Raw genomic sequence first — 18,976 nt, 5'->3', positions numbered from 1 at the left:
GAATGTGTATGGCACATATTATGTCAGAGAATTTGCGAAATACACGCGCCGTGTCACAGTGGTGAAATGAGACGGACCAGACGAAGGTGGAGCAAGAAGGCTGAGGCCTGCAAGGTAAATGCAGCAAGCAAGAGAAAGCCAAGAAAACGTTCCTCATAGATAGCTTCATGAGACCCTGCTGGAAGAGTCTTATCTGCGAGCTTTCATGTCAAGGAAACGTGCCTAGCAAGAACACAGGTGCAATGATGTCAACGCACTCAATAGCATGAATGTGGCACAAGCGCCGATAACACCACTGGGAGATCAAGTGCAGAAGGAGACTCGGATGACACTTTACTAGGACTGACGTGGAACTCTTACTAATACTGACGAACATTTTGTACTCGGAACTCATTAGAGCGTTGAGTTTTCTTTGTCGTCAAGCGCCACTGTGGGGGCGCGGAGGATGTCGAAAATTGTGTAGAAGACGAGGAGCAACATTATCATCATTGGGGATCAGATTACTGTTCGGAATAAAAAAGAGGTGAACGGGTGGGCTTTGTGATGGGTACGGCGGCTCGTCCTTTTCTCTACATTTTGTTCGCACAACGAATATCCGTCACTTGTCGGGCTGTCGTTCTTCATGATCTTGTGCATATCGGGCCATCGTCATGAAGGGCGAGTCAGTAATGAGCCGAAGATGTGAGGGCTCCCGTCTAGCGAGCCTCCAGGCGGTGCATGTACTCACGTCAAACCATCGGTGCTCCTAGTAGTCTCAGTTGCAACCGGAGTCGTGCTCCCAGGTTTCAGCGGTGGTTGACTGTACACTTTAGCGACCACAAGGCTGAGATTATGGCTGTCAGGTACAATGAAAACACAAACATGTGCTGATGAATGCGTAAATGAATGGTTATAGTAGAAATCCTCGTCTCGTCATCAATTTACGCCATTAAAATTACTACGCCGTGTCTATCGGCGCAAGAAATGCCTTGGCATTTTCTCATGATTCCCTTCGGGGTGGCAGGGGCAACTTTTTTTTGTGTACATTGAAGGTGGCTATCCTGCACATGCATGCATCTAACAGGTGCAGATTAAAAGTAAACGTACGCAAAAAAGTATACATTTTGGCGACAAAAATAGAACTAACCAGAATAGGTGTCTGAATTCAAGTTAATGAGCAGCAGCACACAATCAGTAGGCCATAAAATACTATGAAATACACACCTGCGTGGATTTTATTTTGTTTAAGCCCTAAAAGCAATCATTCAATGTAAGCGGTGTTCACCAGCGTCCAGCTCTGCCACAAGAGAGGTAGAGCTAGAAATTTGGATAATTATTCTCGCACTCAACAAAGTGTGATCATTCTTATCAGTCATTTCTACAGCACCTGAGGACTAGGAAAGCATAAAAAAAGAAAAATTCACACCATCTTCTCAAAGGGGAACCCTGATGGGATGCGAAGCAGCAGCGTTGCGCATGGGTGGCGTCACAGGCTGAACAGCGCTAACGTGGGTGCTGCGATGAGCGCTGGAAGATTCGCGAGTGGTGGTCGCGGTATCGGAGCGAGCGGTGGTAGCGGCAGGTGTTGCTGGCGAACAGGCGAAGCGGTAGCTGCGGGCACTGCGGCGAGTGCCAGCGCGCACTGCGAGGGGAGTATGACGTCAGCGCACAGCTACGGCGTCACTTGGCACCGCCCCAACACTTGCGGCGAGGGGAACGCGTTGCGGCGCGTTCAGACGGGCGCATAGAGGGACAGCGTTACACAGACTAGTCAAAGAGCTGCTTCGCACTTAAAATAGGAGTGGAGATCTACACACATGGGGTAACGGGTTTTCTTGCTTTTCCATGGCTTGTGAGGAGGTTGTGTTTTGTGTCGCAATTTATAGACCGTGGACAGAAGGACCGCCACTAATTTTCTATATATACAAAGCTCCTGGGCCAACAGAAGCGCAAACTTATTTTGTATACGCATTTGATGCTTGTCATGATGCTTGTTCTTTACGGGTATATGTAGAAGTCAGTGCAAATACGTGTGCGCACCTGCTATCACACGCATTTGAATCCGATTACACACAGAGTAGCCCTCACATGCAGCCAATTTCAATTACGCATGTTTACAAGTAGTCTATAAATGTAAGAAACACGGGGAAAGTTTCTTGAATCATGCAGCTTAGCCCGACAAACAGGCATAAAATTCCCTATTTCCATCTGACTTAGTATACAAGTGCACGTTATGCTCCTTTTAAATTTCTAAAACATGATAGCACCGGCGTTGACCTGTCGGCCTCGTGCTCTGCGCTGCCCTCAAGTCAATTTGTTAATATGCAGGCGCAGCTCCTGGAGGCCGCTGTGGCGGAACGCTCGAGCCAAGTTTGCCAGCTTCGCAGGGAACTCCTTATGTGTGAGCTGGCTTCCGCTGGCCGTGGTGCCATCAAGCCTCCCAGGTCACTACGGACCCTGCGCTCCGCTAGTGACGGTGTACTCGGGGCTGTTCGAAGTCTGCATGTAAGGCCTTGTTGATAAGCCTTATCAAAACTTATAAGCAATTTTTCCCGCAGTTCCAATGATAAGAGTGCCGCCAAAGCTTCTGAATGGCTTAAGGCTGGTGCAAACCGGCGACTAGCAGCGGTCGCGCGATTATTTGCGACCGGTGACCCAAAAGCGACTGATGTTCACACCGGCAGAGGCTGCATGCGAGCATGCGAGCGACCGGAAGTCACAATAGCGGATAGTCACGTCCAGATCCCGTTATCACTGAGAACTCTGGAGACCAGCGCCGATCAGCTGATCGCCGCCAGCTAAGTGAGCGGAGGAAACCGAGCGCGCCGCATTGCTTTTTATCTGTTCTCGCCAGTGCAATGAAAAAATAAACAACAAAAATTGAGCATCGCCGATTGGTTTCAGCAGCTTTGCGACCGCAGTCGCGCGACTAAAAAATCGGTCGGGAAGCGACTAGCCAAAGCAGTCGCTTTACGACCGTTCGCGACTATTTGCGACCAGTCGCAAATGGTCGCGCGACCACTGCTATAGTCGCCGGTGTGCACCACCCTTTAGTTTTTGGTCTCTTGTTTATGAACACTTTTTTGACAGTTTCCTCTGCAACGTGCGCAGTAGAAAAGACGCAGTGTCGTTTATTACTACTTTACTAGTCATAACTCATACAGCCTCTCCGTCACGCATAGAGCTTCGTACGCTGCCAACAGTGGCCGCTTAGCCATTGTTGGCAGCGGTCGTAACAGCGCCCTCGTTAAGCGGCATAGCAGCTAGGTGGTAGCGCATTCGACTCTACTTTGAGAGCATTCTGCATTTATTTCATACGTGGAGTGGCTAAAACTGTACTCAGGTGCTCGACAAACGATGCAGAAGACGCGTTGTATACCGCATTGTCATTCCAACCACATAAGAATTAACTAAACCGAGGTTCATATGTATACAATAAGGTCTTACGATAGAAAAGTTCGTAAGCAGAAACTTAGCCAATCTCGATGATGGCCGTATTAACGAAGCCTGCTGGCCAATAGAAGTGAGCACTAAATAACACAAATATTTTTTTTTGTATTCAGTGTCCTAAGATCCCCTTTCAAGTGTACTGAAAAAAAAAAGTACTGAAGTATTCTTGTAACAGCGTATCCCTAGTTACAATGCAGCTGTCGATGGTCAGCCGACGGCCTTTATGCTTTTTCAAAAAAACGTCAACTTTCACGCTGTCTCCACGATTAAATCTTATTTAGATTACAAGTATTGGTCAAAACGTCTTATTATTTCCGCAAGCAATAAAACAGCGCTTTGAACGCCCTACCAAATAGCATATCTGCCTCCATGGATAAAGTAAATTTTTGCAAAAAACAAGCCCATCATTTTTATACGCATGTATTAAATTTTCCCTGTCCCCCATGAAATACCAGCTACAAATCTACCTCACTCCCCCCTTGTGTTATGTATGCCTCACTACCCTGCATAGGTTGACAAAACTTGGGGAGCTCACTCAGACTCACTCATGAAATATATTTTGAACTTTGGACTCACTCGGACTCACACTCACGAAAACTTTCCTGAGCCAGACTCACTCAGACTCCCACTCACCAAAACATTAATTACAGGGACTCGCTCAGACTCAGACTGAGACTGACGGCTTGATCATAGCCTGAGTGAGTCCACATGAGTGAACTCTTGAGTCCGTCAGGCTAGTGTTATCTTTGTCAAGTGTGGTGTCAATTCTCTTTTACAACAATATCTCTCGTAATCGGTGCTCTTCTTGACGGTGCCGTTTGACATAGCATCTTCGAAAACGAGTTCTGTAGGCTTCCAAACAATACGTCTTTCTTTCTTGAAATAGGTGACAGCATAAGATATACTCATCAAGAAGTGCCCTGGAATAGTTGGAGGGGGGGAGGTCAATGCACCCCTCTACGTAATTCACACCCCTTATCAATAAATATTTAAAACGGCATATGAACGACACTGTTTTAGAATACTGGTGAGTAGACCTGAGTGTAAACGTGAATAGAGGTAAGGTCTATAGTAATGCTGAAAATGACTAGATATGACTTTAGGTCGACAACAGAAAGTGTGACTCACTCAGACTCCCTCAAGAAATATGTTTTGTGCTTTGTACGCACTCGGACTCACACTTACGAAACTGTTTTTCAGCCGGACTCACTCGGACTCGGATTCACAAAAATATCACTCACCCGGACTCACTCAGGCTCGCGGCTCGATCGTAGTGAGTGCTAGTGAGTTGACCGACCTACGCTACCCTGCCTCCCTGTCAATATGAGGTCAGCCGCACAAGAATGCCACCCTTTTAGGACGCCATGAAGTTTATTGCTTTAATATATATATATATATATATATATATATATATATATATATATATATATATATATATATATATATATATATATATATATATATATATATATATATATATATATATATATATATAACGCATTTGGATCGCAAGTGTGCATGCCTAACCCTTGGTTACTCTCACTCTGTCAGTCGGACGAGGGCACGAGCAAAAGCGGCCTCCGCATAAGCTCCACGTCACCGGCTGTGGAGCGAGGACCCGGGCCATCGGTTCAGCTCATGGAGACCGTGCACAAGCTGCGCTCCGAACTGCTGCGCCTATTCGCATCACATGGTGAGCTCAAGCAAGAAGAAAACATGCGACGTGATATACCAACACTTGTGAAGAGGCATTGAGCCAAAATAACCAAAACTGCATTCTATTCTACTGAATGAACGAACACGACGAAGCAAAGCAGGTTTATCACACGAAGTGTGATAGGCATATTTAGACTTTAAGACAAACTGACCATGTCACCGTGTTAATAAGTAAAGCAGATTATTCCATGTATGCATTTAAACACGAGAATACTTACGAATGCGACAAACCTGAGCAGTTGAAGCTACTCCGGAAGCGTAAATACACCCCGTTGCCCATGCAAGAATAAAAAATATTCCTCTACGATGAGACATAACTCTTTTTACCACTGGCTCCGAAATCCGGCATTTTGGAACAGGGCTCACAACGTAAATGTGAAACAACATTATGCAAGTATAATGTCCGCAAAACGGAAAAGAAAACTAACGGGTGAGGGTTGCAATATCACACTGTGGGTTTTCCAGAATGTCGCGTGCTCGTAAGACTACATGGAATGTTCGACTTACGAAAGTGCCAATACATGGAGTCAAATAGCTGTGAAAATCTATTCCGAGAGTCCTTTTTCTTTCACTTGCTTCAGCCCACATTTAACTAGGCCTAAAAGCATAAAAGCTTTAAATTTATTTTTTCCTCACTTCCCAAATAGCGCGTTCGCCAGCGTATTGGTATAGCGATCGCCATAAGATGTCGACGTGGGCGATCGAACTGAATACCGTGTGCTTTCACGACAGTCCTTCAAGCATTGATGTAGGCTGCAGTGAAGGACTCGGGATTGATTTTGTCCACCTCGCATTTCTTAACATGCACTCAGAGGAAGTATTTAGAAGTTTATCAACAGCTGAATCTCTCGGTCACACTTTGGAGTCAAGCATAATCTCCGACTTTTGTATGGCATTGTTTATATTGGTCCCACGTACATGACCTATACCAGCTAATGATATATCGCTATCCACTAATTTCAATGATTTCAACTTCTAGCTAAAATTTTGGTCACTTGGCTGCAGAGATTACTCAAAATAAGTTTTAAAAACTTATGTGGTGGTACATGAGGTTTCGCCTTTTGAGTGAAAAAAAAAAGAGCCTGATTGTTGACAAAGGTGAATTTGTTTGTATGGCGTAGTAGGGCACGTGTACATAGATCACTTCTTGAAATAAATGATGGCTTCGACAAAAAATAAACTGGCAACTAGTTTTTGATCTCAGAACCTCAAACACAAAGGCATATAATCAAAATGTTGGTGATTAAAATTCATGTTACTTTCAAAAAGTTGTTCGTGCTGATGTAGCATAACTTTCCGAACTGGACCGAGTAGGTACCACTGTAACAAAGATAAATCTGTTCAGCGAGGAATAAAATCATGATTTGTTCGTGTACTTGATACGAGCTTCCTTTTTTTTTTCACCTTTTGTACAATAGTTATTTTTTTTCGCCTACTTTATTGCTGCATGTAAGGAGGAGGCGGACAGAGAGGAAATGCAAAGAACATCATTAAGTTACACCTGGTTTGCTTCGACGAAACCTGGAACACAGGTCGACAGAATAAACGCGGAAGCATGCACTCAGAAAAAGAGTTCACCACGTGCAGATGTAGTCACAGAGCCCGTGTTGCAGCTGGGGCATTGATCACTTCGTGTGTGGCCGAGACTGTGTGCGCCATGGACTCTGGCCATGGTGTTGCGGCAGTTAAAGCACTCGGCTGCTGGCCCGAAGGTTGCGGGTTTGAACCCAGCCACGGCGATTGGATTTTGATAGAAGCGAAATGCTAGAGGCCCATTCACTGTGCAATATCAGCTGGTGCATGTTGAAAAACCGCCGACGGTCTAAATTTCTGGAGCCCTCCACAGTGGCGTTTCTCATAACCGTATCATGGTTTTTGGCCGTTAAATCCCAGATATTATAATTGGTCGAGACTTCGGTTCATATTCATTTTCTTCTGCGAACCTTTTGTGTTATACGGCTGGCTTAAACCATCTAGGCTGTCTTTCATCATCAACTTCATTGAAATAAGGACAATGAATGAGCATATATAGGCTATATCATCCCAGTTACAAAGGTTCACAAGTCAGAGTATGTTTGTGATCGGCCCGAAGACAGTATGCGCTTTTAAAAGCGACACCCGGCCGCAAAAGACACGGCGAAGTCGCGTCCAAAATATCGAGATTGACCCGCGGCGTGGGTTGCGCTCTGATCCGAAGGATCAAGAGCCGCTGGTGAATTTGCCGAATCCAACGAACTTTATCATCGTAATGCTCTTTGGAGAACAATTAGGTGATGGGAGTGACGCAGCAAAAGGACTGTATACATCAGCGCATGCATGCGCAAAATTAACAGGATGGGCGGAGAGCAGGAGGGCGATATTGTCTACAATAAATCTCCAGCGTCGCAATGGTGTCGTGGTCAATTAACTGTAGTAGTAACAGTGATTAATATTAAAATTGCGCGTATTTCTACAGCCAACACTTTAGTGCGCCCATTTTCAACAGCGCAGGGGCAAGACGGCGCTCTCTCTCCTAGTTCTGTGCCACTCCTCCAGTGTGTGCATTTTCTCTGATCAGATGCATACTCACTCCGACATCGACGGTACTACGGTCTTAATCTATAAGCAAACTTTAATGAGCACTCCGATAAAAACTGTATAGCGAAATGTGCAATGTATTTTACCTGCACGAAAGGAGTAATTAGCGAAAAAGCAGTAGCAAGCATGTATTACATGAAGGAGATTGACGGTACACGCCATAAGGCCGTAGCGCTGAAAAAAGAGGAACAAAGGAAAATGACGAGATTCTGTCGTCGTCCAGGTCTTTTCAGTGCTATGGCCTCATTGAATGTACCGAAACTAGCCCAAAAGTCTGTACTCTAGAGTTGTCGGGTTAAGGGGCAACCTCAGTGCGCAACTGGCGTTCGCGGCACGCTGAGCTCAGTCGCAGTGAAACCGTTAAAATTTAGATTATAGTTCTAAAACAGATAAGCAACAATTTAAGCTACAGTAATAACAACAAAAGTTAATTGATGATGGAGAAAACCATCTTCGTCAAGTCACTTTAAAAGCTTTCCTCCCCACATTAAGAGCCTGTGTACAGAGAAGCCCGCTGTGGGATTGCAGAGCATGAAATGTGTGCCGTAAAACTTGTTCTTCCTTGCCCTCCTACTAATGGAGAAATGAAGAACCCTGCGCACGCCTATGGTGGAGCAGCGGAAACTCGGGAATAGACCATTTAGAATTTATGGGTGAGCCAGGTTTATATTTAGGTGAGGCCCAATAGAATCTGGGGTAGGGCCAAGTTAAAATTTAGGCATGGCCTAATTAAATGTTGCGGATTTCTAGATCGGTAGTTTCGCGATACAGTGCAACTTGCACAGTCTTGTTCACAATTAACTACTGTTCGCAGGCTAGTTTTTTTATTTATTGGTCACAGGTGTTTTGAGCAAATGAATGCTTTCAAGTCCGTCCTCGAATTCATCTGACGAAGCGAAGAAATTTTCGCTAAAGAAGCCTTTGGAATGGCCGTGTGAGTAGATCTTCACACTCGAAGGTTTGCCGAAGGCGAAAGTAATGCAGAAAACGAGTAATAGGTTGTGTAAGCAGCCATGGAGGGCATATGGTGCATCATTCTCCAAAGTTCAGTCCCAGACAGGTTATGGAAACATTTGTGAACTTTTGTGCCTATAACTTCTCTATTCAAAATATATACAGTGGTTTGTTCTAGGGTTGTGTTTGAAGGCGAAAATAAAATCCCAACATGATTCTGTAGCCCTCTGAACTGTAATCGGCGAGTGGCAAGCGCTAGCGACAACAAAGTAGTGTGTGCGGCTCCCTAAGAGCCTGAGTGCAAAATCAGCAGCTCGATGCGCATTCAGCCGCGATCACAGAAAATACAAAATACTTACAGTACTTAAATTTAACTGTAATCGAAGATCTATAGGTGGCAAAAATAATAATGGAGCCTTCCAATACGGCATTTTCTTAACATATACTGCGCAGTGTCACCATATTAAGCCCTCTTACTTAATTTTATTGGGTTTTCCTATGCCTTTTATTTCGACCATACTATCGAGGTTGTCCGTAATTGTTTCAGAAAGCAGTGTCCCTACTCGGTGCTTCACCTTGCAGGTATCAGCTCGGCTTTAGGCGAGGCTCACACCGATACAGCTGCTTCACTTGGCTCGTCAATGCATCAGGTAAGATACAGGTCAAGTTTTACTCCTTTGAGTCCGCAGTTTACGCAAACTGCACACCCAACTCGGCCGGACGCCCCAATACGTTTGAAGCGTTCTGCGCGCGACCGAATTCAAACGGCTTGTGTGTGTGTGTGTGTGTGTTTTTTTTCTGGTGATTTTAGATAATGCTGCACCCTTCTTTCTGCGGTCATAACATCTGTCACGGTGCATTTTTTTTTTCACCCTAAGGTGTACACTGGCTTCGTTTGTGAGTTTAACTACCAGCAAAGATTCTAGTGGGCATCATAGTATCCTAACTAAAAAGTTACGGCAGCTTCGCTTTAGACGTCTTAAGCCTGAAGGAAGAGAACAGCTGAATGGCCTTTCTTATTTATTTTTATTTTCTTCTTCCTTTTCTTTCCTTTTCTCTCTGTTTCTTGCATCTCTTTTTCCATCTGTCCTTTCCTAGTACTTTTTCTATTTTTTTTCATCCCATTTTCTATTTTATTTCTATTTCTTCCATTTCTTTCCTCTCTCTCTGCTTCTTTTCTATTTCCCTGTTTCTCTCTATTTCCTTGTTTCTTTCTTCATTTTTCTGGCTCGGTTTTTTCTATCTTTTTGTGCCTATTTTTTCTATATTTTTCTCTGTCTCTAGCTTTTCATGTCTTTATAACTTTCATTTCTGTCTATTTATTTAAATTTCTATCTCTTTCTTTCTTTCTTCCTCCTTTTTCCATCAGTTTGTTTTCGTCTGACACTCGCAGCTGGTGTACACAGTAAAGGGGCTTGCTTAGCTCCTGGGGCGTATACCCACCTGAAGAGTTTCACCCGGCGGAGCAAATCTGATAGCTTAAACAGCTTCACTGCAAATAGGATAAAGAGAGCGCGTGCTAGTTCATCATGATGTTCTCGACTGTAAAAAGAAAAAGTTGAGGAACGGTGGTTACTGCTCGTGTTCCCCACTTCGTTGTCCTATATTGTTTCAGTCACGAGGATATAAGGCCTGCTAGAGCTCCGTGCTGGTAGCTCATGTCACGAACGACACCTGTACGCCATGCTTCTCAGAAATTCAGCCTAACGATAAATTAGTGATAAGTACGATTTCAATAATATTATTATTGTTGAGAGGTCATCATTTTCAAGGCAGACGTTACTGGAGAATATTGCATGTTTCTGAATATTTGTGCTTGTAGAGCGTTATGCTCTTAAGTTAAAAAAAACAACAAAGGGTTGTGTTCCAGCAGCTTCGAAAATATGAGGTCAGTGCTCCGTCTGCTTTAAATAGTTTAAACTAACACAATTCCTTCGCAGAGCTGTTCTTAAGTAACACTTGTGGGACACTAGTCGGCTGCTATTCACAAGCAGGTTCGTTCTCACGATTCCGCATAACATGTTTTAATGAACTGCTCTAGCATACAAACTGCTCTGCGATGATGATCGAGCCACAATGGCATACGCATACATGTGGTGTATATAGGAAGAATCGTCAGCAGGCCTAGATTTGCATAAGTGTTAGCGATCTAAGAGACTCAACGTGGTGCAAATAAGGTATCGAGATTTCAGGAGCTTTACGAACTATATTCTGCATTCACCGTATTACAAATCGTGCTAGACGAGTGGGTTGAAAACGCTGTATTTGTAGAATCTACGTGTGGCTCGCACTCTAGCAACTCCTCTCCCGCAGCCATCAAGCCATATTGCACTGAAGCTTATGAAGACCAAACTAGTGATCGAGATTTCAAGAGCAGCAGTGCACACGACGTGAATGCATCCAACCGTTTTTTTTTTTTTTCAGATGACCGACAGTACCGACATAAGCCGTCGCCCAAACGGTTTTCGAGAGAATGCTCGCCACTCGCTGGCCTCCTCGTCCGAGAGCCCATCCCACAGGTCGGCTCCTGAGGCGCTGGCCTCGGGCCACGACGGCAGCGAGAGTTCCAGCATCAACGACAGCGAGCACGTGGCTCTGGGCCTGCGGCTGCCACGCAGCTGTTTGGCACGTGCACGGGACACCCTGTCCACCTCGTCGGACAGCTCGTGCTTGGAGGACGACTCATTTACGCGGATGGCTCTGAGTGGTGGTGGAGCCCGGCGCCTGGGCGAGTCGCACGACTGGCGCCACCTCGAGAGAGACCATGAACTAGATCGTCGCGTGAGCTGCTGTGGCGACTACGAAGATGACGTCTTCAACGATCCCTCGTCGACCTCTAGCCTTGAGGTACACTATGAGATTTATTGTCAATTGGGCTGGACATTCATTCGCAAGTTCTGCCTGCCATTGTTTGGCCACCTTTGCTAATATTGTGTCCAGATTTTTACTTTGCTGTTATGGACAATTTTATTGGGGCCTTTCTTTTTTTCTTTTGCGCATACAGGTCCTATAGTGAAATAACATGACCGCCACCACATTCCTGCGGGATCATGGTCATGCTAAATCAAACACAGAGCACAAACGTAGACTTGAAGGCGTGAATGCTGACGAGCTTACAACTACACAATTTGCTCCATCCAAGTGTGGCAGCCAACAGCAGCGTTCTACAAAGTGTATATACTTAGTGGGAGATTCAACAGCTATACATGCGTGTGTGCCAAAAGCGCGTAGCGTGAACCTGACCCACCTCGAACCATATATTTCTCACGCACCTATATATATATATATATATATATATATATATATATATATATATATATATATATATATATATATATATATATATATATATATATATATATATATATATATATACGCCGCCAAACAACGCCATTTGGCTCATGTAATCATCAGAGTTACTGCGCTGCCAACCGTAACAGTACATAGTTATACTCAGTCAGAGCGAGCAGATGCAATTGTAAGTCGAACTGACATCACCGGATCTTTGTATTACTTTTTCGCCTGGGTTGATATCTCGCTACATTAGAGTGCGGCGATAAAAAACATTAGTTGTTTGGGCCTCTGACGCGTGTTAAGTTTGGCCTGGAAATTCATCTGGGCAGACGCCATGGTGCGTAAGCCGGTCCACTGGAGAGGCTCGCAATCCCTTCGGCGCCCAGTCTGACAGACGCTGTCGAAGATTTGAGCAATTATCCAGACCACGCGACAAGTAAAGGCGAGTTCCCGGCTTTCAAATGCGGACCCTTTTGTCGTCTCTTCGAGCAGAAGCGGTGACTAATGGCCTCGGCGACTCATCAGGCGACGGGGGAAGCTGGCGTGACCGGCGCCAGAGCTGACAGGAGAGTGGTGCTCCTTTTAATCCCCAATCAAGTAGATGACCGGCCGGCTGCCTGTGCCCGCCAGTCATTGTCCCTGCTAGCCGGAGGATGAGACGTCGTGTCGCCACGACGCCACGACGAGGGAGGACAACAAAGAAAGCATCTTCCTGGAAAAGACCGCGGCGGCCACCGAAGATCACCCCGCTAATTGGGCGAGCTGTGCGGCGGACCCTTTGAAGTATGCTGCCAGGATCGTGGGAACTCTCGACTAGCGGCACACACACGACGAGGAAGAGTGTTCACGTGGACCGTGCATGCTCGTCCCCCTCACCTGGATGTGTGTGATTGGTGTTCCACTCGGAGAGGAGGAGCCCAACAGGGCTTAAAACGACGCCACAGAGTGCTGGACGTCGCTCTGAACTATGTAACGTTCAACCACCACGCTCGTGGTTTGTGAAACCACTAACCTTTCTTTGCTGTAAATATGTGTAAATAGTGACATAAACATGTTTTGTTTTTCGCATCCTCCTGCGTTCTTCCTTCCTGCGACCTTTACAACTGGTGGCAGCGGTGGGATGCCATCATCTGCGTTCTTCCTTCCTGCGACTTTTACACGCGGCGAAGGTGCATGCGCATCGTGGACTCACTTTGAACTAAGATGGGCATCCAGATCACGAGGCTACTCAGGCTGCTCTGAGACAAATGTTTACATTGTGTACATAGCTCATTGGCTCAGTGTAAGAGTGTTGACTCTCTGGAGGTTACTGAAATGCAAATTGGCATCATTGTCGATGATTCGTTCATTTCTAAACAAGTCTCATTGCGTCTGTTATTTAAAATTTATGCACAATGCAAAATAAAAAAAAAATTCTTATTCTAGTGGCACTGAAATGTTTTCTTGTTCATGACGTGTAGTCTGTAGGCCTGCCAGAAAAGTGTTTCTAAGAAGATTACATTTAAATAAGTATACTTTATAGTTTAATAAATAAATATATATGACAGTGTTTGAGGGCTGATGGCACTTCAACGTGCACCTATAATTATTATGTACGGTTTTCTTTCTTTCTTTTTCATTTAATTTCACCTCCATCAAAATGCGACCACCATGGCCGGTCCTCGAATCCATGCTTTCCTGATTGAGGAGCAGAGCGAAAATTGCGAGTATTTTTCCCTAGTTAAACATAAAATTAAACGTAAATGGCAAGTACATTTATCACTATTTTATTTTGATGGCTCTACAGGTATTATGGTATTTTAAAAAATGGCAGAGCATAGCGCTGTTATTGTAGAACGAATGGCACGAATTTAGATTATGACACAACGCCTTAGTGAAAAGCATGGCTTGTATTCGAAAAAAATCATTTCTGTTCCTTTTGGTTCATAGGCAAATTTCCACCCAATCATGATACTCGACTAATTGTCTGCGAAGAAAGCCGAGCAATGGCAAAGAACACTTGCGAAGGAAGAGCTTATTCGGCGCTGCGGTTGCAAAATGTCAATAACTCCACGCCCGTGAATTTTCAAACAGGGATGTGCGAAATGTTTTGGTACCCAAAAGAAATAGCGTCGAAGCCACTACACATGCGCAAGATCCTGACAGCACTTAGGCTTTGCGTCGGGCACCCTATTTCTGAAATTTAGCGGGAGCCCCAAAGCTACCAAAGCGTACCCCAAGAGCTTTCCGTCAAACAAGCATGGCGTTATCGAAGCGATGGTTCTTGGCTAAGACCAAATTTACTGTCTCGACTTGTGAGCAATTGACGTTATCATAAAACAAATGCTGGTGTATGCTGTCGCTTTATCCGAGCTCACGCATCGAACCAATATTGGCCAGGACGCCACTTTTCTTTCAAAGATGTGCTCTTGATTTCAGACGCCGGACGAGAGTTGGCTTGAAGCAGCAGTTGACTCAAAGTTGGGTTGTCTTGGCCGATGATGGCAAGTAATGTGTATACTCACATACTCATAAAATCGATGACGAGTACCACCAAATTCATTACCTTTCAAATAAAAAAAATTGAGGATTACATGTACGAAAAGTAAATTTGTACGCCAGATTTTAGTCATCATTTATCGCAGTTTCCTTTTTTTATAGCCACCGTGGAGTGGTACAGAGACTCGTAGTTCCTGCGTGAGCCAAAGTCAGTACACGCAAAGCACTTTGAGGCCACTATTAAAAACTTCCTACTGTCCACCTTGGACAAGCATATTGCTACGATTCTATTCGGAATAGTGGCACGTCCTAACAAAGATTTATTTTATTTTCTTCCTCTTTTTTCCAGGTTGCATACAACTTTACTTGGAAGAGCCATGATCGTCGTGGCCCGAGTACTACACATAAAGATAAGTCTAACACGACAGATCTACAGACCCGTCTCAGTGAGGACCTAGCCCCTTCGTTCCCACAACAAAAAGTCCGCTCGCATTCGCCCACAGGCTGCAACGACAGAAATGAAACAGTTGAAATGAAAGACGGGTGCCTTAGCAACAGCCCACATCATATCTCGTTATGCCTCAGTGACCATGATCGTGCAAAGACCGATCGAGGTTCTTTGTCTGATGCAACAGAAAAAAACTACGACTCTGCTTGTATGTCGAAAGTAAGCAGACGCTACAGAAAAGAACATACGTTCACTGATCACGAGCGTGACCCATCAGACTTGCGGATTCCGCAAGAACCTTGTCATTCTGAAACTCCAAGAAGCCAAAAGTCCTCAGGCAGCACATCTTCGAGTCTACCGAGCCCTTCGTGGGACTCTAGCCACAAAAGTTCGCTGACGTCAAGCAGGCATGGACAAAGTTCTTACTACATTCCACATACTTCTATGGCAGTCCCAGTGGCGCTGCCACGGAGCACACAGGAGCTTGCTTCATCAAGACAAGAAGTCACTGCTTTTCTTTCTGCAACCGACAGTTCGCCCTCTCCCTGTCATGACTCAACTGCTGCTAACTTAAATGTGCTTTTAGAACAGAATCAGAGGCTGAAATTTTCCCGTGAAGATGCAACGACGCAGCATCGGAAGTCGAGGCAAGAGTCCACGGAAAAAAGCTTTCTTTCTCTTAGGCTCCGTAGGCCGAAAAAGAAGGACTACTCTGCGATCGGGCAACTCTGCAGACAAACTTTGCCCCTCTCAGTTAGTGATGACACCGAATCTCCCCCGGAAGCACTCAATGCAGTATTAGAGAGATCATCGTCGTCGCCAGTTACAGCAAGATCACGTTCATTCAGTAGAACGAAGTGGCTGCCTCTTTTCGTAACCAAATCATAAACTTGGCAAAGAACGCAGTGTCAGTAATAACGGCGATGCGTGTACCACATTTTTGCTGCCCCTTCAATGCCTATGCATTTTTTAAGGGCCATGCGCTCCCAGTACCGTCCATGCAGCAGTGACGTCGAAAGTAAAGCATTTAAGTGCGAAATATTTCGACTTTGACGCCGCCTCATTTCCCTCATCAATAAAGAAAAAAAATAAACACGTCACGAAGAATATATTTAAAGCTACACAATGTTTTGTACGAAATCGTTATTTCTCTTACCCCTTCCTCTTTTCCCATAAAAAACAAACATACAGAGTACTGCTGAATTCCTCTTTTGTCTCACTGAAGCTTCTTTCCTGAACATTTTTTTTCTTGATGTTGTCGTTCATTGCACATATTCGCTCGTTGCGCCGACAGTAAAGGTGTGCGTCATAAGAAAATCTGTCGTCGTGTGAACTTTTATGGCGTGAAACAGTCCTTACTGTGCCATTTGTGTTGCTTCATGAATATGCAATATTAGCTGAAGTTTAACCAATCAACTTAACCGATGTCTTTTGAATCTGTACAGAAGTGCCACATGCTTGCCACACGAATATTTATGTCGTTCACTCACCTCGATCACAAAGCGCCAGCGTGTAGCTCATCTCTGCTCTCTTCTGCTGAATTAAATAATTCTGTTGCAAAAGCTAAAACATGAAAAAGGTGGAAAGAAGAGAAGATGCAGTGCCCAAGAACAAGTTTTTATTCTGCTCCACTTGTTTCGCTAGGTGAAATACTTGGCTCCCTTCCAATCTAACAAAGTGAATGTGGGGGAAACAATTTAATAAATAGGTGAACATTGCTTTTTCCAGTTCGCCAGCTCAAGTTGGTGAAAAATATCCAGCCCATATTGCATGTTCACACCCGTGTCTGTATACTATAGCACTCTCAAGTACCCAGCACCTCCACCTATGAGTGCAGTTGCTCGGTCCTTGCGGCCCTGTCGACAAAGCTTCTGAATAGCCTCTCAGCCATGGAAACTACCTCTTAAAGGACCTCGATGGAGTATCTAAACCAGAACACGCCACAGTACCTATGCCATACGTCACCGTGTCTCAGTCGAGCGATCCTCGTGATTGGCGGAAGCCTCGTGTGCTTCTTGAGTTTAGAAAAGTAATTAGTGCAGCTTGCACTAAGTCGCACAGGGCTGTGTCACAGCAGATCTGGTGAACACGTTCAAGCTTCCGTTGTAAACCATCAAATACTTGGGTGGACAGTGAACCAGCATCTGTTCATGATGAAGACAATTTTCTGTTCACGACGCACGGCAAAACCTCGACCATAACAGTTCTGCTATAAAAATCTGGCGTCCGGCGCATTCCGCACGAATGCTATCAAAAGTGGTGGGTGGCGCATACCCACATTCCAAATATGAAAAGTCAAATTAAATAAAGAGCTGCCAAATGCTAATTAAAAAGAAGGGTGACAACGAAAGGAAGAGGGCGAGGAAGTTAACCAGACAGAAGTCTGGTTAGTTATACCTATACGTTGAGAAATGAGAAACTAACTGGAGTGGAGACAAGAGATAGAGGAGGGAAGGAAGGATGGAAATAATCAATAAATGCACTGACGTGTATGCTGTAGTGGCACTGTACAATACTCAAAGGTGTTCCCATAGCCCGTAGTTTTTTTTTTGTTTTTTTTAAGCACTTGTATGCTTCAACTTTCGTGAGAGTCGACAATTTATGGGAATCGGTTCTCCAGCAGCATCTGCATGGAGAGTGGACAATGATCCAATCGTCGCAACGCATCAGCAAGTGTTCGCCTTTCAGAGTGAAACTAAAGACAGCAACATAGAAAATGATTGATGTCCACTTCGGTGCCACAGACTTCGCATACCGCAGAGTCGATAACTCCAATTAATATTGTGCATGCCTTCATAAAGGCAGCCCCTAACAAAAGCCGACAAAGAAGCGAATTCATATCGACAAAGTCCGCATAGAGGTCGCAGTTCCAGCGTCGGGTTCATTTGGTGGAATCTTGTATGTCTTTTGCTTGGCGTGTTCCCCTTCGCCAGACATGCTACGCGACAGGTAAGGAAGCTATAGCTGCCTTGCAGCGTCTGTGTTAGGAAGAAGAATATGAACGGTGGTGAATTAGAAGGATTCAAGCATCAAGTGTATGTCAAATGATTAGAAGTGACCACTACGGACATCAGGTGAATCAGATTGGAAAGTAAGAAAAATGACTCAAATGTGGATTATCAGGAAATAAAATGTGAGAGCTTAGGCCTTCTCTTGTGCTTTTTAGTGTTAGCTAAAGGGACTGTCAAGTTTCGAAAGCCCAGCTGGGTGACGTTGACGATGACTGGGCATATACGAACATGTATAGCTCTCCTAGCCGGTGAGACCAGCCCCCCATTTTTGCTAACGCCATCATTCGTGCTAATGTCAACATAGAATTCTGATTTTCCCCTCGAGCCGTTCTGGAGCAGTGATTTTCCGTGCCAGGAATTTTCCCCTTTTCAGGAAATTTTTGCCTTTCATTTTGAGCCAAAGGGGAAAATGGAATCTTTGTGATGTTGCAGGAAATTTCAGGAGTGGTTAAATCCTTCCCTGATAACCGATAATTAGCGGTCACAGTGCGCTTTCATCTGCTGTAATCGGTTCTGGCGCATGCCACGCAAGCATAGCCTTTCAGATTTGATTTGTTTGTGATATTTATGCGAAGCAATTTCTAGTTCACTATTAGTGTTAGACATGAAGCCTACAATGTGTAGTGTACTAACGGTATACGAATTAATAAAGTCATGCTTTTGTTGTGCGGCAGTGGAGGGGCTAGTCACGATTTCAAATGTCGCCAGTCCGTCAGACACGTTTAAATATAGTATGTGTGCGGGTGGATGGGAGCGGAAATTAGTACTGTTGGGCAGGGAAATATGCTGGCAATTTCTCAACATTTGCAGGAAAAAAGTCCGTGAAACAGGGAATTTTCATGTCTCAGAATAGGCATTCTTCGGCGTAGTACGGAACATCACAGTTCTAGATTCGGGGGCGGATAGCGGAGTGCGCGTAATTTCCGATGGCGCTGGTGAAGGACACGCCGTTCGCAAGCAACTAAAAAACAAAACTACAATATTCCGACGGCTAGATTCACACCCTGGCTGTTGTATAAGTTGCTGGTCTAACCACCGTGTCACAGGCCCATGCCCCACCGACAGGAAC

The 18,976-nt window shown here is 44.8% G+C and overlaps 1 protein-coding gene across 1 annotated transcript in view; it reads left to right on the top strand.

The window, feature by feature from the left end:
* Window positions 1–16,022, top strand: part of LOC119177233 (uncharacterized) — a 68,942-nt gene extending 52,920 nt beyond the window's left edge. Inside the window, exons 11-15 of the mRNA XM_037428657.2 lie at window positions 2,308–2,484; window positions 4,981–5,122; window positions 9,259–9,326; window positions 11,101–11,523; window positions 14,798–16,022. Of these exons, the coding sequence (XP_037284554.2) occupies window positions 2,308–2,484; window positions 4,981–5,122; window positions 9,259–9,326; window positions 11,101–11,523; window positions 14,798–15,784 (1,797 nt within the window). The 3' untranslated portion in view covers window positions 15,785–16,022. The remainder of the gene's footprint in view (window positions 1–2,307; window positions 2,485–4,980; window positions 5,123–9,258; window positions 9,327–11,100; window positions 11,524–14,797) is intronic.
* Window positions 16,023–18,976: the final 2,954 nt, after the last annotated feature.

The sequence above is a fragment of the Rhipicephalus microplus genome, chromosome X, assembly GCF_043290135.1.
Source record: "Rhipicephalus microplus isolate Deutch F79 chromosome X, USDA_Rmic, whole genome shotgun sequence".
NCBI classification, from domain to species: Eukaryota; Metazoa; Arthropoda; class Arachnida; order Ixodida; family Ixodidae; genus Rhipicephalus; species Rhipicephalus microplus.
The sequence above is the reverse complement of the archived record's forward strand: the minus strand, read 5'-3'. Positions and strand labels throughout refer to the sequence as shown.